The 17,905-nt window shown below is 45.7% G+C and overlaps 3 protein-coding genes across 16 annotated transcripts in view; 2 read left to right on the forward strand and 1 right to left on the reverse strand.

Moving 5' to 3' along the window:
* NFASC (neurofascin) overlaps positions 1-3,976 on the forward strand; it is a 120,245-nt gene extending 116,269 nt beyond the window's left edge. For 7 of the 10 annotated variants that reach the window (XM_029573854.1, XM_029573848.1, XM_029573846.1 and 4 more), the window contains one exon: positions 579-3,976. In XM_029573854.1, the coding sequence (XP_029429714.1) occupies positions 579-810 (232 nt within the window). In that variant the 3' untranslated portion in view covers positions 811-3,976. The remainder of the gene's footprint in view (positions 1-578) is intronic. The other 3 variants (XM_029573851.1, XM_029573852.1, XM_029573853.1) reach the window with 1 other exon arrangement.
* The window catches only part of RBBP5 (RB binding protein 5, histone lysine methyltransferase complex subunit), a 73,436-nt gene continuing 59,348 nt past the window's right edge, over positions 3,818-17,905 (reverse strand). For 3 of the 4 annotated variants that reach the window (XM_029573870.1, XM_029573866.1, XM_029573873.1), the window contains exon 14: positions 3,818-3,933. In XM_029573870.1, the coding sequence (XP_029429730.1) occupies positions 3,860-3,933 (74 nt within the window). In that variant the 3' untranslated portion in view covers positions 3,818-3,859. The remainder of the gene's footprint in view (positions 3,934-17,905) is intronic. The other variant, XM_029573872.1, reaches the window with a different exon arrangement.
* The window catches only part of CNTN2 (contactin 2), a 35,410-nt gene continuing 33,029 nt past the window's right edge, over positions 15,525-17,905 (forward strand). The window contains exons 1-2 of one of the 2 annotated variants that reach the window (XM_029573856.1): positions 15,525-15,642; positions 15,832-15,991. The gene's annotated coding sequence lies outside the window, so the exon portion shown is untranslated. The remainder of the gene's footprint in view (positions 15,643-15,831; positions 15,992-17,905) is intronic. The other variant, XM_029573858.1, reaches the window with a different exon arrangement.

Genomic DNA, 17,905 nt, shown 5'->3' on the forward strand with positions numbered 1-17,905 from the left:
TGGGGGGTCGGGAGCTTGGGGGATTGAGCCAGAAGGTTGGATTGTTTTGTTTTGTTTTTAAAGCTACCTGGTTCTATTCAGAATAGATATGGATAGTTTAAAAAAGTATCTGGCTAAAGATAGCCAGCTAAGTTTAGGTGAGTATAGTTAGCGGGAGCCTTGACCCACTGAATATCCAGGAGAAGTTAAGCTGCTTTACTGCTGGCATAGAGAGTGCCGTGTAAAAGTCTTCACACTCCACTAATCTGTACAAAAACTCTGCACTTTCATTGTGAAAGAATAATTTTGGAATATTTCTACAAGTAGAAAAGAATAAAAAACCAAAGTCTTCACTGTTATGAGCAAGGTGGTGAATGCAAATTGTCTTAAGGCCCTTAATAAGTTGACCAGAGCTGACCTGTGTCCACTCCCACTAGCTGGATGACGCAGAGCTGAGCAAGCTGTCCTTAACTGCTCATTCCATTCGGACAGGCACAAACTTTGTACACTTACCTTTTACCCTGCTCTGTTACCTCTGCAGATCCTCACTCCTTCCTGCCTGAGAGGGGGGACTGACCTGTGTGTTTTCTTTTCTGCAGTGATGAAGATAATAAGCCACTGCAGGGCAGCCAGACGTCGCTGGACGGGACGATAAAGCAGCAAGAGAGTGATGACAGCCTGGTGGACTATGGCGAGGGCGGCGATGGACAGTTTAATGAGGACGGCTCCTTCATTGGCCAGTACACGGTCAAGAAAGACAAAGACGAGACGGAAGGAAACGAGAGTTCAGAGGCCACCTCGCCAGTCAATGCCATCTACTCCTTGGCATGACGCAGGATGTGGAAAGAAACAAACCCAATTTCCAAAAAAAACAAAAGAAAACAAAACCAGGCACAGCACGAGAAATACAAGATTTGCAACCCCCTGTGGTGAAGGAGCTGTACCAGCGTGGGCCGAGGGTCCAGCTCAGCGAGGGCTCCACCACAACTCTTCCGTCCGCACCACGTTTTGGTTATGTTTCTTTGATACTGTATTTATGGAAAGGGAATGATTTTGGGGGGAGCGTGGCATCCTCCCATGTGACTGCATGGGATGGTGTGTGCATTTGGGAGGGGGAGGCAGAGGCGTGTTGGTTACTAATACTATTTTGATTAGCAATTTCATAACAGAAAGTGACCTTGGACCTTTGACTTACAGTGTTTGCATAATCCCTCTGCAAGGGTCTATGCCAGCCACTGCCAAGGCTGGAAGAAAGGGGGACCTCTGGGAGAGGGCTACTCTGTGCTACGAGAGATGGAGGAAAACGGGACCCCAGACATTTGTACCGTTCAGGAAATAAAAGGGAAGAAACAATGCTTTAAAGGGGTTTCTTTGGACAGCAGGAAAGGATTGCTTCTGAACCACTGAATGTAGACACAGAAAGGCTCTGGCTCTGGGAGGACCCACAGGGAGGGGTGCAGCCCGGATCAGAGAGGGGGTGGCCCGCAGAGGATATGCATTGGAGTAGGATTGGGCAGTTGCTGTGTTCTGCGGGATTTTTCCTAAAGCTGGTGCTGTCTCAGGAAGGGTCGCATGGCAGCCATAGGGTTAGAGCCACCAGTGCTGTAGCGGGCAGACTGTAAGGACTACCCCAAGGCCAGGGCTACTCTCTACATGAAGAAAGGGATTTATGCGCACTGGCGCCAGCAGTCTCTCTGTATGGCATCTTCTTACCAGGCCATACAAGCAGCCGTCTATCCTGCTTAAAAGGCAGTAGCAGAGCGGTACCCTACCCTCCCACATCCCCTGTAATTCTGAAACCAAAGGCGGAAGGTCCTCGCTAAGAATTGTTTCTTTAGGGTGGAAACGTCAGTGAGCACAGAAGAGGGAAGTTTTTGTGGCTGTCCGAGCTTCTCACTCTTTGTACTATAGCAGCTACAGGCAGAGGCAGACTAAATCCCAGCTCGGTGGCCGGGGTTGGGAGGTGGCCATACAGCACTATCAGAGAGCCTCCCTATGCATTCAGACCCCATCAGGAAAAGCTTTAGCATCACAAACCCCACAGCTAAGTCCATAAACCATGATGAAGGTAGGGAAAGGCATTGCTTATGCCTGGGATGAGCAGCATGGAATATATTGACCTTTTGGGATCCTGCCAGGTACTTGTGACCTAGACTGGCCACTGTTTGGAAACAGGATGCTGGGCTTGATGGACTTTGGTCTACCCCAGTATGGCAGGTTCTTATGTTCTTATGAAATGTGAAGCAGTTGGATACAAGCCTGAGTGAATCTCATACAAAGCAAGGAGAAATCCTGCCATAACCTGTGGGAAGGGATAAAGGATGGGGCCAGCGCTCCCTGCCCCTTCACTCAGGTATTCTTTACTCCGTACTCCCAGCAGAGCTGAAGCTATGAACACAGCTGGGAAGAAGAAAACCAGAAGCAAAGGAGAACCACCGAGCCTCACCCCTGCAAGGGTCCTGCTTTATCTGCTCTTCCTGGCCTGCGGGTAGAACCTGTGAGTGGTCAGGGCTGTGGCACACACCTTTCGGTACCTCACACCATGTAAAGAAAACTCTGCCAAGGCCATTTGGTACGGTAGGGGAGATGTGACCTCTTAGGCAGACGCATCACTGTACATACACAGGAGCCAATATCGCAAGGTGCAGGTCAGCACCCTCTCCTGAAAAGCCCATGCTAATAATGCTATTCCCTATTTTATGTGCATTTTTTTACATCCCCGATGCATTAGCAGATGATTAGCTTAATGCAGCGGGACTTAAAACAATTTGAAGTGAATGTGTTAAGAATTTCAGTGCACAGTTTTAACACTCAGCTTCCATCAGCTCCCCAGTCTGCCCTCTCACTTTCTATTCCAGCCGCGGGGGCCACCATAAACACCCCCTACGTTCTACTCCTGTGCCATCCCGTCTGCAGCCAAAAACACAAACATTGATACAATGGATTTAAAAAAACAAAACCCAAAGCAACATCGGTGCTGGGAATCCTGGTCAGGTTAGAACGCAAACTGCATACAAAAAAATTTAGATTCTGATGGCTCTGCTATTGGCCTAACCCTTCTAAACTCCCTTTCAGCGTTGGCTTTCTCACCCAGGTCCCCCTCTAACCCCATGCTGAGCCAGTCCTGCATTCACCCCCATTGAGTTGTGGATTTCCAAGAGAGACTGCGTCTGCATAGATCCAATGGGTGCGTGCAGGCCTGGTTCCGCCTCCAGCACTGGAGTAGGATTTGCTCAGCCACCCCCTGCAATCGCTCTGCCACTTCTTCTTGCATTCTTTGTCCTATGCTTTTCTCTTTCACCCTAGCAAGTCCCCTGTCCCCATGCTGGAGGGTCATGTGGTCTCAATGTCCACATATCAGCACTCGGGGGAGAGAAATATTTTTGTCCCAACAGCAAAAAGACTTCAGTTAAGCAATAAGTGATAATGAAAATAAAATTATCATGCTGTAAAAAATACATATTTTTTTGTTTGTAGACTGAAACCACTTTATTTTTAAAAATATGTATATTCAAAATAAAGCTGGTTATCCAATCGTGAGGGAGCTCCCTGCTTTCTGCCCCTGATACTCTGGTACCTTATCTATGCAGAACTCTGTCCGTTCCTCACCTCTCAATGTGCTCAGTTTATTGCATTTGATATTATTTTTAGTCACGTTACTTATGTTTGCGAGGGTCTTGGTAAGGTGCAATCCAAGATCGCTTCATTTTGCACTAACGTTTGAGTAATTCTCATTAAGAAGAGCAGCCCACATCTTCTGTCCGTATCTGTAAATAGTGACCATGTCCTGTGTGTCCAGTCCAGAAAGCAAACACTAGTTATCTGCCTTTTTCCATAATTGTGTTAAATACCTTTCCAGAGACGGGACTGTACAGGTGGTTCACAGCAGGACGATGCGTGCATGAGTGCTGAGGCAGCCTAAATATTCCGAGATTTGTTTGTTTTCAGGAGTCACTGTAAAAAAAAAAAAAAAAAAGCAGCACTGATTTTTGTTGTAGAGAGCTATCACTAACTGTGTAATAAAGACATTCAAACGAGAGCCCAGATCTCAGAATCCTTTCCAGTGCCAAACCAGAGAGTACCACTCAAAAAGGACTACACGTCCCAGAATGCCTTGAGTGACTGAAAATTATATCCAGTGCACGATCTGGCCCAGGCACTGCTCAAGCAGGGGCAAGGCTGCACTAACAATGCCCAATGACATCGATGCAAAGCCTGGACTACAATCCCCTGACCACTGCCACCAGCAGGCAAGGTTCCAGATGACCAGGGGTGTCCGTGCGCCTCGTTACGGCCGTTACACTCTATGAGCTCCAGCAGGGGCGCGCTGGCTGGCACAATGCAAGTACTCAACAGTCCCTGGCTTACACGTGAGGTTCATTGCTGCCAGCTGGAGACACTGAATCAGAAATGTTTTATACTGACAGAACAGCCTAGCACAACGTTAGATCAAAACAGCTGAAGACTGCCCCGCCTTGCCAGTATAGAGACGGAGAACAGGTTCCCTTCCAGGACCCCATCACCTCTCTCCCTCCTCAGAGCTGTCCCAGCAAGGCACCCAGACCCAGTCTATGTCCTAAGGTGGCCTTCGGGGGGGGATTTGTTTACCCTTCTCCCTTGCTGGGGATGATATCCTTGCAGGCACTACATTCACCATGAAAGGTGGTCACTAACTGGGAAACTATACTGGAACGCGTGTGCACCTGCCAGTATCTCTGATGGACCAAGCATTTTCCCCCAAAGGCAAAAAAAAAAAAGAAAAACCTGAATTTAAAATGTAATTTATATTCCCTTTTTCCAGTAAATGTCATACAAGGCCAATCACAAGATATTCTTTAAGCACAAGTATTACAAAACAATGCTGGTATGTAAACATCCCCAATAAAACAGTGCCAGCTTTCACTGAGGGCAGAGGCCCCCAGGGTGGCTCTCTTCTCACGGAGGGAAATGCCCACCGTCTCTGAAGTAGCAGCACCCCAGCGGGAGCATTAGGATGAAAGAGAAAACCCCATTAACAGAAGCATTTGCTGGCCTAATGAAGTCCTAATTACTTAGAAGCTTTTGCCTCATTCCCTGCAGCATCCCCAGAGGTCAGGGTGGGCCAGATGTGTCCTCTCTTGGAACCCGCTCTGTAACGCATCCTCCTCCTCCAGCCCTTGCCCCTCAGGGAGCCTGGACACTGCGTCCTGGAAAACAGCGGCTTAGAGAGGCGGAAGGCCTTCAGCCTGCGTTCTCTGGAAGCTTCTGCCCTGGGCTGATTTTCTTTTAACTCATTTGACTTTTGCGGGCCATCATAGCTCTCCCTGCCTACTGCTGCTCACCATGTGACGCCATAACAGGGGCATTTGGCTCCTTCGTCCCCCATAACCTGTACTGCATGGGGATCGGTAGCCGTCTTAGCAAAGGAACATACAAATTGTCAGGGTACCTGGTCACATGTGGTGAAGAAGCAGAGTAAAGACCACAGCAGAATGAACCTGGGCCCATCCTAACGCCTTCCTGAGCTCTCCTCCTCCCCACTCTTGGGAAGGTCCAGGCATGCAGTGGGCATTTTGTTTTCCTTTCATCATAGAAGTGAATTACAAACAGAAGTCACTTCCTCTTTCTAGTGAGACCACAAGGGAGATTCAAGATTCTGCCACTGTGGGTGATGATGATAAACCGGTCCCTTAGTGCTGCTGAGATCAGCCTGGAGATGATGTTAGACCCCATTTGCTCCCCCGTCCCCCCCCACTCCAGTGCCCAGTGGCAGGGTGGCCCCGCTGAAGGAAGGCGTGTTTCGGGGGCTTCATAAGGACATGGGAAAAGCAGGAAAAGCACAGACTCCAGCCCAAGAGAGAGGAATCCTCTCTCTAATCGTGTCAAGACACAGAAATCGGCTCCGGAGGACCTAAGGAAAAGAACCGAGCTTCTGCAGAGGAAGGTGCTTGGGCTAAGGGTTCTGGCTCTCTACTCCAGCCCAACAACGCTATACTTTTTGTGATCCAGCTCTAGCAGAACCAGGGCGTCATGAGCCTTCACGCACAGCTACCCAGAGATTTTTCCCCTCCCAATACACCAAGGCTCCCCTCCATTCCCCTACAAGCATGGACCATAATTCCAGCCAGCAGGTGTCACTATGGTGCAAGGCCTTAGGACGCCCCTTCACAGCAGCCTCTCATCCCCTGCATACAACACAAGGAGGAACGGAGATGGCCCACTCTATAAGGTTACTGCAGTGCTGTACGAGACACATGCCAGCTCCATCTATGGACTAGCTAAGTGCTACCCCCAGCCTGCAGGCAACAGTTCTTAACCTTCCCCTCCCCCTCACCCCCCCAAAACAAAAGACCACCATTCTACATTATAAGACAAAGGTGAGCAATAACTGAACCTCTGTAATTTTCCTAATCAATATTCCCGAGAGAGCGAGAGACCTATCTATACCTATACAGGGCTAGCATCACTCATTCCTTCCCCGACCTCTGCGCATCCTACAAGGAGCAAGACTTTCTTATATTACCTTGAGGAAGCAGAGGTTATTCCTTCACAATGAGCCACACATAAGACACGACTGACATCTCTCAAAATGCTTTGCAGTTAAAGAAACAGCAAATTGTAATCTACCCAAGCAAAGCATTGCAACTGCTCAGCACTGGCATTATAGGCACAGGCCACAAATGCATTAGGACAACAGATCAGGACCGTGAGGCTCCTCGTTTTCTGTCCCTCTTATTTGCTGGTGCATGCTCTCTCATCACAACTAGGCTTCTATGCTTATCCCAGGCTCTCTTTTTTTTTCCTCACCTGGGAGGTCATTATATGCATCCACACCTCCTCTCCTTGAAGTATTTTCTAATTCTTCTCCCTGGAGCCTCTTGCTCTGGAACTTCTTTCTGCACAAAAAAACTTTGCTTCACATGCATTAATACCTTTTAGGTATGTGAACGTTTATCTATCCCCCTTCTGTAGGGTACACATATTTAGGTCTTTAAATCTCATGGGATTGTTGGTATAGAACCTGCATCATTCTGGTATCTCTTTGCTGGATGAAACATGCAAAATATTCTAGATGAGGTCTCACCAATGACATAGAAACATAGAAATGATGGCAGAAGACGACCAAACGGCCCATCCAGTCTGCCCAGCAAGCTTCGCACTTTTTTTTTTCTCATACTTTTCTGTTACTCTTGGCTCTTAGTAACCTTTTGGTTCTATTTCCCTTCCACCCCCACCATTAATGTAAAGAGTACTGTTGGAGCTGCATCTATGTGAAATATCTAGCTTAATTAGTTAGGGGTAGTAACTGCCGCAATAAGCAAGCTACCCCATGCTTGTTTTCCCAGACTATGTAATTCAGTCCTTGTTGGTTGTTGTCTGTATATAGATCCACTTTTCTTCATTCCCCCTGCCGTTGAAGCAGAGAGTTATGCTGGATATGCATTGAAAGTGAAGTATCAGATATAAGAACATAAGAAAATAAGAAAATGCCATACTGGGTCAGACCAAGGGTCCATCAAGCCCAGCATCCTGTTTCCAAAGGTGGCCAATCCAGAACATAAGAACCTAGCAAGTACTCAAAAACTAAGTCTATTCCATGTTACCATTGCTAATGGCAGCGGCTATTCTCTAAGTGAACTTAATAGCAGGTAATGGACTTCTCCTCCAAGAACTTATCCAATCCTTTTTTAAACACAGCTACACTAACCACATCCACTGGCAACAAATTCCAGAATTTAATTGTGTGTTGAGTGAAAAAGAACTTTCTCCGATTAATTTTAAATGTGCCCCATGCTAACTTCATGATCACTTTTCTTTGCTTCTAGCTATGATTCTCCTATGCACCCAAGCATCCCTCTGGCTCTGGCCATATTGGTGCACTGTTTACACTATCTTGAGATCATTGATATGTTCACCCTGAGGTAGGACTGCTCAGCAACACTGCAACCATTCTCCTGAGTCATCTCTAGGCCATCAGTTCACACGCTATCTAAAAGGGCCTTTGTGAGATGAGGTACTAACTTCCATCCAGCTCCAGGAGTCATAGAGAAGTGTATATCATAGCAACATAGAAGATAAAGAAAAAACAGTCCATCCAGTCTGCCCAGCAATTTGCTTATGGCAGTGGATAAGTGGATAAGACTGCTGCGCCCAATGTAGCATCGGACGAGACTTGCTTGTCAATGCAGTAGTGTGATGTGAAGGTATGCAGAGAAGACCAAGTTGCCACTTTGCAGATGTCTTGTAGTGGAACTTTCTTGAGGTGGGCAATTGAAGTAGCAGTGGCCCGTATTTGGTGGGCCTTAGGTTTGCTGGGAAGCGTGATAGAATCTTTTGTTATAACAGAATTCTATGCATTGGCTTAACCAGTTTGCAATGGTTTGTTTTGTAACTGGTTGCCCCGGGTTGTTAGGATTGAAGGAAAGAAATAACAGACTGTCTTGACAGGAAAAAAGTTCTCTGTTTGTAATAGGCTAAAGCTCTCTTACAGTCCAATGAATGTAAGAGTTTATCCCGATCAGAAAGGTGATGTTTTGGTTTGAAAATTGGGAGTGTAATTGTTTGATTGAGATGGAACACTGTAACCACCTTTGGAAAGAAGGATGGATGAGTACGGAGGGTGACTTTGTCATGATAAAATTCCAAGTAAGGAGAATAGTGAACTAAGGCCTGCAGCTCACTAACTCTCTGTGCTGATGTTATAGCTACCAGAAAAACAGTTTTCCAGGTTAGGTATTTTACATGGCATGAGTCCAAAGGTTCAAATAGAGAAGCCATGAGTTGTTTGAGTACAATGTTCAGATCCCATGGTACAGGAGGCTTCGCAATTGGAGTCCGAAGGTGAAGTATGCCCCTCATGAATCTAGAGATTAGAGGGTGATTAGAAATTGGTAGACCTTGGTGACAGTGGTGAAATGCAGCGATAGCACTAATATGTACATGAACTGAAGAGTATGCTAGACCAGAGAGGTAGAACGTGTGAAGGTATTCCAGTAGTTGAGTCGAAGTAGAAGAAAAGGGGTCTAGTTGCCTTGGTTGACACCATTGGGTATAGCAATGCCATTTCCCCGCATAGTTACGTCTAGTCGAGGGTTTCTCATTGATAAGTTGTTGCAAAATAGAGTTGGCATAGGGAATATTAGCTGGAAATCTCTTTTCAGGATTTGGATTGTGGTCATCGCTATTGGTGCCTTAATGGAAACTTATTGAAAGATGATGAATTCCTTGAGTCGTTAAGTGAGCAACTTTAGGAGTATTTTGATCTCCAGGCTCATGTACCCACTTCGCAGGCTATGATTTGGGATTGAAAGTGGTGGTATGAGGCCTTTAAATATCTCAGGCTTCTTACTGTAAAAAAGAAAAGGAACTTAAATGAGTGGATTTACTTAATGAGATTACACGACTATCTCGAGTCCTTATGCAGACCCAGTCCAAGTCCATATTTCTGAAAGTGTCGGAAGCTCAGTTAGAGTTACAATTACTTGATGATGGCATTAGTGGTCCATAACCTTGAACTTAACAGCAGCATTTTGAGGGCGGGAATAAGGCAGGACAGTACTTAGCAAGGCATTTGAAAGATCTCCACATGCAGAGTTCTACAGCTAAAGTTAAAAATGCGCAGAGGGGAAACGATGACCCAGCGCTGCTTTACGCAGTTTTATACAAATCTCTATAGTGTAGATACTGCCATAGCTGCTGACAATATCGATATGTACTTATCTTCTGTTCCACTTCCTGTCTCTCTCCTTAGCAACAAAGCTTTTTGGAAACCCTATTAGCACTCCCTAGGTATTGCAGGTTACATCTTTGAAGGGGATAAATCTCCAGCATTAGATGGGCTTTCTAGCGCTTATTACAAATGTCTCCCTCATATTCTAGTTGCCCATTTAACTGATATGTTTAATTCTTTTCGGGAGGGGGGTTCCTTGGTGGTTAATTCTAATGTGGCTGGGATACTGGTTATTGGAAAACCTGGAAAGGATCCTACCCTTTGCGGGTCCTACTGACCAATCTCTCTTAATTTAGACCTTAACATTTTAGCCAGAGTTTTGGTTGAGCGCTTAAACCGGATTCTACCTAATCCAGTGCACCATGATCAGGCAGGCTTTATCCCTATTTGGGCCGCAGCAGACAATGTTTGTAAAATTGTTGACCTGTTATGGTGGGTTCTGATGCGGAGAAGGTGGTGCACTAGTCCTTCTTGTTCAAGATGCTGGAAAAATGCGGTTTGGCCATTTTTTTCTACAGCAGCTCAAGAAACTGCTTGATTTGCCAAACGTTCGGGTGAAGGTTAATGGGGGCTATGGGGATAGTTTTACAATAGCCCCTTTACTATTACCTTTCAGTACTAGGGCACGTCTTTCAGATAAAATGAAAGGAGTCTGTCTGGGTGAACTGCAGTTCAAATTATCTTTATTTGCTAATATTCTTTTCATTCTTACCAATCCTTATTCTTCGTTAGAGGCTGTATCGGCTGAATTGACTTGCTTTAGTGCGGTTTCTGGAGTTAAAGATAATTTTGAAAAGTGAAATCCTGAAAATTAATTTGGATGGGCCTACTGTTTCCACACTTCATCAGGCATTCCCCTTTAGATGCCCTAAGATTTAGGGGTTTATACTGGGGCCATCGTGGCTGATCTGTTTGCCCTGAACTATGTGCCGTTGGTGACAGCTGTAGATAAAGACTTGGGGAAATGGGATAGGGAGCATAGCTATAACTAAAATGAACGTTTTCCTGAGATTTCTTTATTTAACTTTACTTAGATATGTCCTACTGCGATTCTGCATTCTTGGCAGAAAAAGATTTTTTATTTTATTTGGGAAAGGTGACCACCTAGGGTTTTCCCAGGTGTTATTATTCCAGCCCAAAAAGTGGGGTGGCTTAGATGTCCCCAACCTAGTGTGGCACTTTGCAGCCTCCCAGCTCCATGTACTTCTTGATTTTCATAGGTCTTGTACTACCGTGTTTCCCCGAAAATAAGCCCAAGGCCCGCCGCGGGAAATTTCGTTTTCCCGCGATTCGGGCCGACTTTATTTCAGCTTCTCCCCCCCCCCGAAACCCACCCCAACCCTTCAAAATGTACTTAATTGCAACCCCCACCCCCAAAAAAAAACCTTGCTTAAATTCCCTGGTGGTCCAGCGGGGATCCTAAGAGCGAGCTCCCATCGACTGCCAGTAATCAAAATGGCGCCGATGGCCCTTTGCCCTTACCGTGTGACAGGGGCTATAGGTGCCATTGGCCGGCTTCTGTCACATGGTAGGAGCAATCCGATAGTGAGTTTGGACCTAGTATGGTCTTAAACCAATCTTACTTGTAATATATAAATTCTGGATGAAACATCCACAATCGTAGCCATTCGTTTAAACTGCAGTCGGATGTGCTCTCTCCACTTCTTACAAACAGCTGGAGAGAGCACATCTGATTGCTACGATTGCGGATGTTTTATCGAGAATTCATGTATTACAAGTAAGATTGGTTTAAGAGCATACTAGGTCCAAACTCACTAATCCGAGCCCTTGAGGCAGCCACTTGATGTGTGGCAAAACTCGGCTGAGTTGGGCTTTTTATAAAATCACGTCTCCACTACAATAAATACGCATCTATTCTTCTGTTTCATAGATCGCCTTCCTCTTTGATTGTAGCGGATACATCATTTGGACCCAAATGGTGGAAGGATTCCCAAATGATCTATCTTCCACTAAAATCATATCATTAGCAAAACATGAGAGGTTAACTCACTAATTTTTTTTGTCAAAAAACAACCCTCAATCTTAAGCTTTTAAGGTAATAGGGTTCATATGTTTCATTGTGGTTTAGAGAGTAGATTTTTTACAATAAAAAAAAAAAGTTCATGAGGCTGGTTAGGGCCGATTGAATTTGACAAGTAAAAAAATTGTCTTTTTAGACAATTAAACTCGTTTTTATAGTTTCCTAATTCATTCAGGTAATTCTGTAAATTAGATTGAGATTTGCATTTTCTCCAACGTCGTTCAGCAGTTCTTAAGTGTCTTTTATTTGAAGTAAATTATTTTCCGAATCATGGGGCAATGTGAGTTCTTTTACTAATTAAATCTGTCATAGGAGCAATTTTATCTAAAACTTAACTTAAGGAGTTAACCTAAAGGGTTACTGCATCATGTACATTTGAGGCTTTTTCTGTTAATTTTGGAATCCAAGATTCCTTTAAGGAATCAACTTCACATTTTTTTTTTATTTTATTTTTTTTTAGTAACAAGCTGGGGTGAAGTTTTTAGTTTTTGGTTTTTTTTTTAAACAGGTTTTACCGTCTTTGACATTATTTCAATTAGAAAGTGATCTGACCAAGGAACAGCCTTACAAGTAATCGTGGGCATACTAAAATGAGAAGAACTATATCTGAAAAAGACGAAATCTAGAGTATTACCTTGCGAATGAGTAGGCTCAGTTATTAATTGTTGCCATCCTAGAGATTTGATTCAAAATGAATTCACAGCTGTCAGTTATGGGGCTAAGATTAGGGAGTAAATTAAAGTCTCCTAGAATGAAACATTCTTTAGTATCAGCACTAATAAGATTTAAAGTGTCAGGACTGCTGGATTCTGTTCCAGAAATTTGGGAGGAGAATAGATAAAACAGATTCCCCTTAAAGGGCTGTGTAAAGCAAGTAGCTCTAGCTCAAGGGCTGCACTGCACTCAATGACCTTTAAAGCAAGTTTGGATTTAGCAATCACCTCTTTTATAGGATCTCGTTGGGAGAAAATGCAGTAATCACTCAATTCAATCTGTCTCCAGGAGCCAAGATTCAGTAATACAAATAATATCTGGCTGTCTGGATTCAAGTAACTCCGATACAATTGGGATTTTTTTTTCCATATCGATTGTATGTTAATAAGAAAAATACTGAGGTCATTACAGGTGGAATGCTAATTATAGCCAAAAGGCTCTCTTTGGTTCAATTAATACTCTATTAGGTCTACATGGATGAAAAGAAGGAATTCCTGCAGATCTCCCTCTGCCTAATATAACAGGAATAGGGAAAGACATTTTGAATTCAGCAAGGTACAACAATGCAAAACAACAAATAAATTAAAGATTTAAAATAACAAAACTCTGTACTAAAAACTCAAGCATTTTGTACATACAGAAATGAGAAACAGCACCCAAAAACGAATGGGAAGACACACAAGCAGACGCATAAGAAGGCACGCACAAAGGGCCATGCCCCACCCGCCTCCAGCGTCTCTGCCTTGATTTTAAAGGCAGGCACCCACTGATGATGTCAAAATCAGGGCAGAACTCCGCACGGTCAAGATGGGTCTGCGGCACCCGAAAACGGGGTCGTGGTGGTGGATGCCAGGTGGTAAGGGCCCAGGTTGATGGGAGGCACTTTAGATGGTGTTCAAGCGCCTCCAGAGTCTCTGGACAGAACCAAATGAATTATGGGGTACAATGGAGTTCTAGCAGCCATATTAATCCTAGAGACGGCTGCGACCTACTTTTACTGGAGCAGTATAGAAAGATGTTCTAATACAAAAATTCCTACGCTGGCCAATAAAAGGTATCACATCTTAAAAGATGGTGCAGAGATGAGCACAACCCCATTCCCAAGACCCAAGACCAAGTACAGGAGGAAGAACGATGCTTCCGGCCACTTCTCACCACATCAGAAGACTTTGCCTTGTGAACCATCCAACTCCATCAATGCATTAACTACTCCCTGCTAATTGCTGACCATACTAAGTGGAGACCTCAGAAAGCTGATTATTGATCTGTTTCTATTATTAATGAGTTTACATGAGACAGGGGGCTTTGGGGCTATGACAGATGGACTGAAGGTAGAGGGGCAGGTGGTGGTCTCCCCAAACTAGTCATGTTTACAACTATTGATTCCTGAAGCACTTCATTAGACCCCAAGACATCTGCCAACAGCACAAGGGCACATGGATCCCTCTCAGGTCCCCGTGGAGGGGGGGATATGTTCCAGGCATCAGGTTTCAGTGTTTGTTCTTCAACATACGCATATCCATTAATTAGCGAGAGCAGAAAGACACCAAACACACATCTTAAGTCTTTATTCTGCATCTTTATCTCAAACTCAGATCCTTGCAATTCCTTAAATCTAATCAATTCTGGGGCTGAAGCCATCCTGTTACCAGACAAGCTACCCTGCTTAAAATTCCCGAAAGGTGAAGAATTGTCATTCTTACCTTCCTACTCTGCTGTATGCCCACTCTCTGCCTTGTTGGGAAGGCAATAAAAGATCAGTATTGGTTCCGATCTCAGTCACGTCTGAGAAGTGTTTAAATGATTGTGAATGGAAATTCATTTTTCTAGAACGTAAGTGGAGTTCACAAGGAGCTGTGGCTCTTTTGCAACATTTGCCGCAGACAATGCCACAAGCCTCTGCCTCTATAGAGGGGCCCCCGATTACGCCCTCCCATGAGAGCTCATCAGCAGAAAATCCCTCTTTTCTTGAGGGAGAGGTGGGATAGGATGGGATGAGGCCCTCAGAGCTGCAGTACAAATGAGTTGTCTCCTCAATCCTAAAGGGTTTGTCCCATTCTATGTCCATAACCCACCCCCCCCCTGCCCCCTCCCACACTGACAGCAAGGATTTGCCCCCTACGCCGGGACCTTTTCAATAATCTACAGGAAAGTGATAACTGAACGTCCACGTCCTATAACTTGCTAGAATTCCAATAAAGTGGATCACAGCAGAGTCCAATAAGAATATTCATAATTCAATAAAACAAATACATTGAATGACAATAAAACATTTAAAAATTTATTCATTTCAAATGGCCCCTGAATCCTAAGAAAACAAAGCTGTCAGCCTTTTTCTAAATCTTAAATAATCCCCATCTTCTCGTAACCCACCAGGCCGCACCTTCAACATGGAGGGTGCAGCTCTCACTTCTCGCAGTTGCAGAGAGCAACTCCTGGCACAATCTATGTTTGAAGCCATCCCCGATGGGAGTGAAAGTATATTTTAGGGGTATGCAGTGAAAGGTTTTGTTTTAGAGCATTTCATGTCAATGTGCTCCAAAACCCATTCAGTGAGTGGTAACTTGCGTTAGTGCATTAAACCAGATGAAAAACAGCACATGCCTGGTCATTCTCTCCCCCACCCCATATTAGAATACCTCGTTTTAACGCAGATAACGTACACATGATGTGGAAGTGCAAAGGTACTCTTAGATACCTGAAAATTCAGGGAGGTTATGTCCAATTTTGTTTTTAGCCACATGGTTCTTAATGCTCAGAAAAAAGGCACCATAGATAATTAGAATGAAAAGCCAGGAAATGACAACATGGGAGAGCACTGGCTTCTCTCCGTCCCCCAAACAGACCCTTCACACCATGCTTGCTCACCCTCAGGCAGGCAGGCAGCCCTCCCCGAGTCCAGCACTCTTCCTAGGATGCAGCTATAGATTAGAAATTCTCTATGAGGCTCTGTGTGCAACTGGTCCATGGACTGTGGCAAATGAGGCAGAGAGACCCACATAGGGAGGGGAGGAGGAGAGAGGAGGGAGGAGCGAGGAGCTCACCCTAATGCAGCGACTTTAACAGCGCACACACAAGCCCCACCAGACAAGCAGCAGCAGCAGAGCGGCCGGCAGCTGGAGAAAGAGGGAAAGGCTGCTGTTACAGAGCGTGTCAAGGACTGCAGGGTACCCGCTGCCAGGTTTTCTACATCAGCGAGGTAGGTGCCCATCACGGGCTGCGCCTCTGCAGAGCTCCCGCCACTGCCACTCCTCAGTGCTGCCAAATCTGTGCACTGGGAGAGAACTTTTCTAATCTATGGGGGGTGGGGGAAGGAATTCTCATGTCAGCCACATTGCCAACCCTTTGGTATTGGCGATAAAGCGCTGATTCTGCTCTGGTTTTTCAGCTTGCTAGCACGGATCAGAGCTCAGATGTTGCAGTCACAATGCAGGCTTTTATGTGCTGATGGAGAATGTGAGGTCCTGAACAGCATGAACAGCTGAGAGAGAGAGCGAGCTTGCAAGCCTAATAATTACGTGGAGCAGGAGATATCTACTTCCTTACAGGTATCAGAGCTCGACGTTACAGCATCTTTCAAATGCAGTCTAATTTGGGGCTTACAATTTAGTGACTGCTAGGGCCTGGGTTCCCTCCCTTCTCGTGGGGGTGGTTTCAGGCGGACTCTGCATGCAGGTTAGGTGGCAGCACTGACCTGATTGCAGCAAAAACAGAGAAGAGCTGAAGTCTAGGGAAATACTGAGAGGAAGGAGGCCGCAGGACCAGAGTTTCCCCCTGCTTTTCTCTGGCGTGGGCAGCTAGTGGTTTCTCCGTACATACGTTATGGGACTCAGGGCTGCTGGAAGCCATGCTGCAGGCCTCATGGAGCTCAGACAGTACGAGACTCGCTGTAGTATGTCTGAGGGGTTGTTCTTTTTGAGGTGGGAGTCACAAGAGACTTACCACTTCCAGAAAGAGCTTGTAAGCACACTGTGATGTCAAAGTGTTGAAAGGTGACACCAGACTGCCTTTCTGCCAGCTTCTCCAAAGCAAAAAAAGCAGAGCGCAGCAGTGTTGGCCTCGTAGCGTGTGGCTAGGACATCTCCAGAGCACTGCTGCGCTATACGGTGCCAAATCTAGACCCTTCCAGTAGGATGGAGGGAGGGGAAGCAGGGACTGGTGACAAAGAGAAAAGGACAAGGTTTAGAAAGCTGAAGGAACAGAAGCACGGTCCAGGCCCATGAGATGGTAAACTCGCAGGTGTTTATCAAACAGAGAGAGAAGAGAGAAGTCAGATGGACAGGGTGATGCTTCACATTTAGGATGCCTTGAAAGCAGCATCTAGAACTTCTGGGACACTGAGGAAGAGGCAGCTGCACAATCTCCTCCCCAGGGGGCTGGATCCATTCTGCCCCATCCCAATAAGGACCCTAAAACTGGCAAAGCAAAGTGCAACCACCTCTGGGGGATCAGGGGCAAGGGGGAGGCGATGGGGGTTCACTTCTCAGTACTGCCATTGGTGTGAGGGACAGACAGACTTCTTTCAGGAAGCTTTGCATACTTACTGCCCAATGTAATAAGTCAGGAGTAAAAAATGCAGCCTGAATTTTATTTACTCACACACGAAAGAAAGCACTGCCTGCTGCAGTAAGCTAATGCATCGGGAGTTTAAAAAGTCCACGTGTGCACAGAAAACTGTAAAATCACCAAGAGCAGACCCCCTGCACTACAAACTCCAGTTTCAGCCCCAGAAACCTTTCTCCACTTCGGACCAGGAAATTAGATCAGCAAACCTGGACAATAACAGCAAATGCCTTTAACAAACTGGGATCTGCACAAGGGAGAAGCGATCTGTGCGCATTCTTGCTCAGGTTTGTCTGCACCAAACTCCTTGTGCAATCAGAAGTGAAGCTGTAATGTGTGCGGAGCTGAGTGCAGCTCAGCCCTGGACACTCACTTCAGTCCTGGCCGGGCCATTTCAGGTTTCAGCAGGCTCATGTCACCACACTGCCGCCAGGACCCGCTGCTACCAATAGTCTCTGCGATGTCACACTATCCATGCAGCAAACAGTCCTGGGAAAGTGTGATGTCCCCGAACCTGTGAGCAGCAGGCGGGCCTGGGAGAAGCAAGATTTACAGAGCGAGTGGTACGCAGTCACTCCTCCTGCCTCAGGACTTGCACACAGGTCAGAGTCCAGCCTCTACCTAAAAAGAACAGCACAGCTCATCCTGGAGAAACCTCAACCTGCTTTAGAGGTAGAGCACGGAACAGGGCGGCAGATAAAGACCTGGACGGCTCATCCAGTCCATCAGCTTTATAGTCCTGTGCTTCTCCCACGCTCCCTTGAATTCCAATACCGTTCCATGCATCCATCCCCCATTCCAAATGTTTCTAAATTACCCCACTCCCCTTTATTTCAAAGCCTATCTATTTATGCCTTAGAAGTATTTAAACGTCTATCACATCTCTTGATTCCCTCCTT

The sequence above is a fragment of the Rhinatrema bivittatum genome, chromosome 12 (assembly GCF_901001135.1).
Source record: "Rhinatrema bivittatum chromosome 12, aRhiBiv1.1, whole genome shotgun sequence".
In the NCBI taxonomy this organism is placed as follows: Eukaryota; Metazoa; Chordata; class Amphibia; order Gymnophiona; family Rhinatrematidae; genus Rhinatrema; species Rhinatrema bivittatum.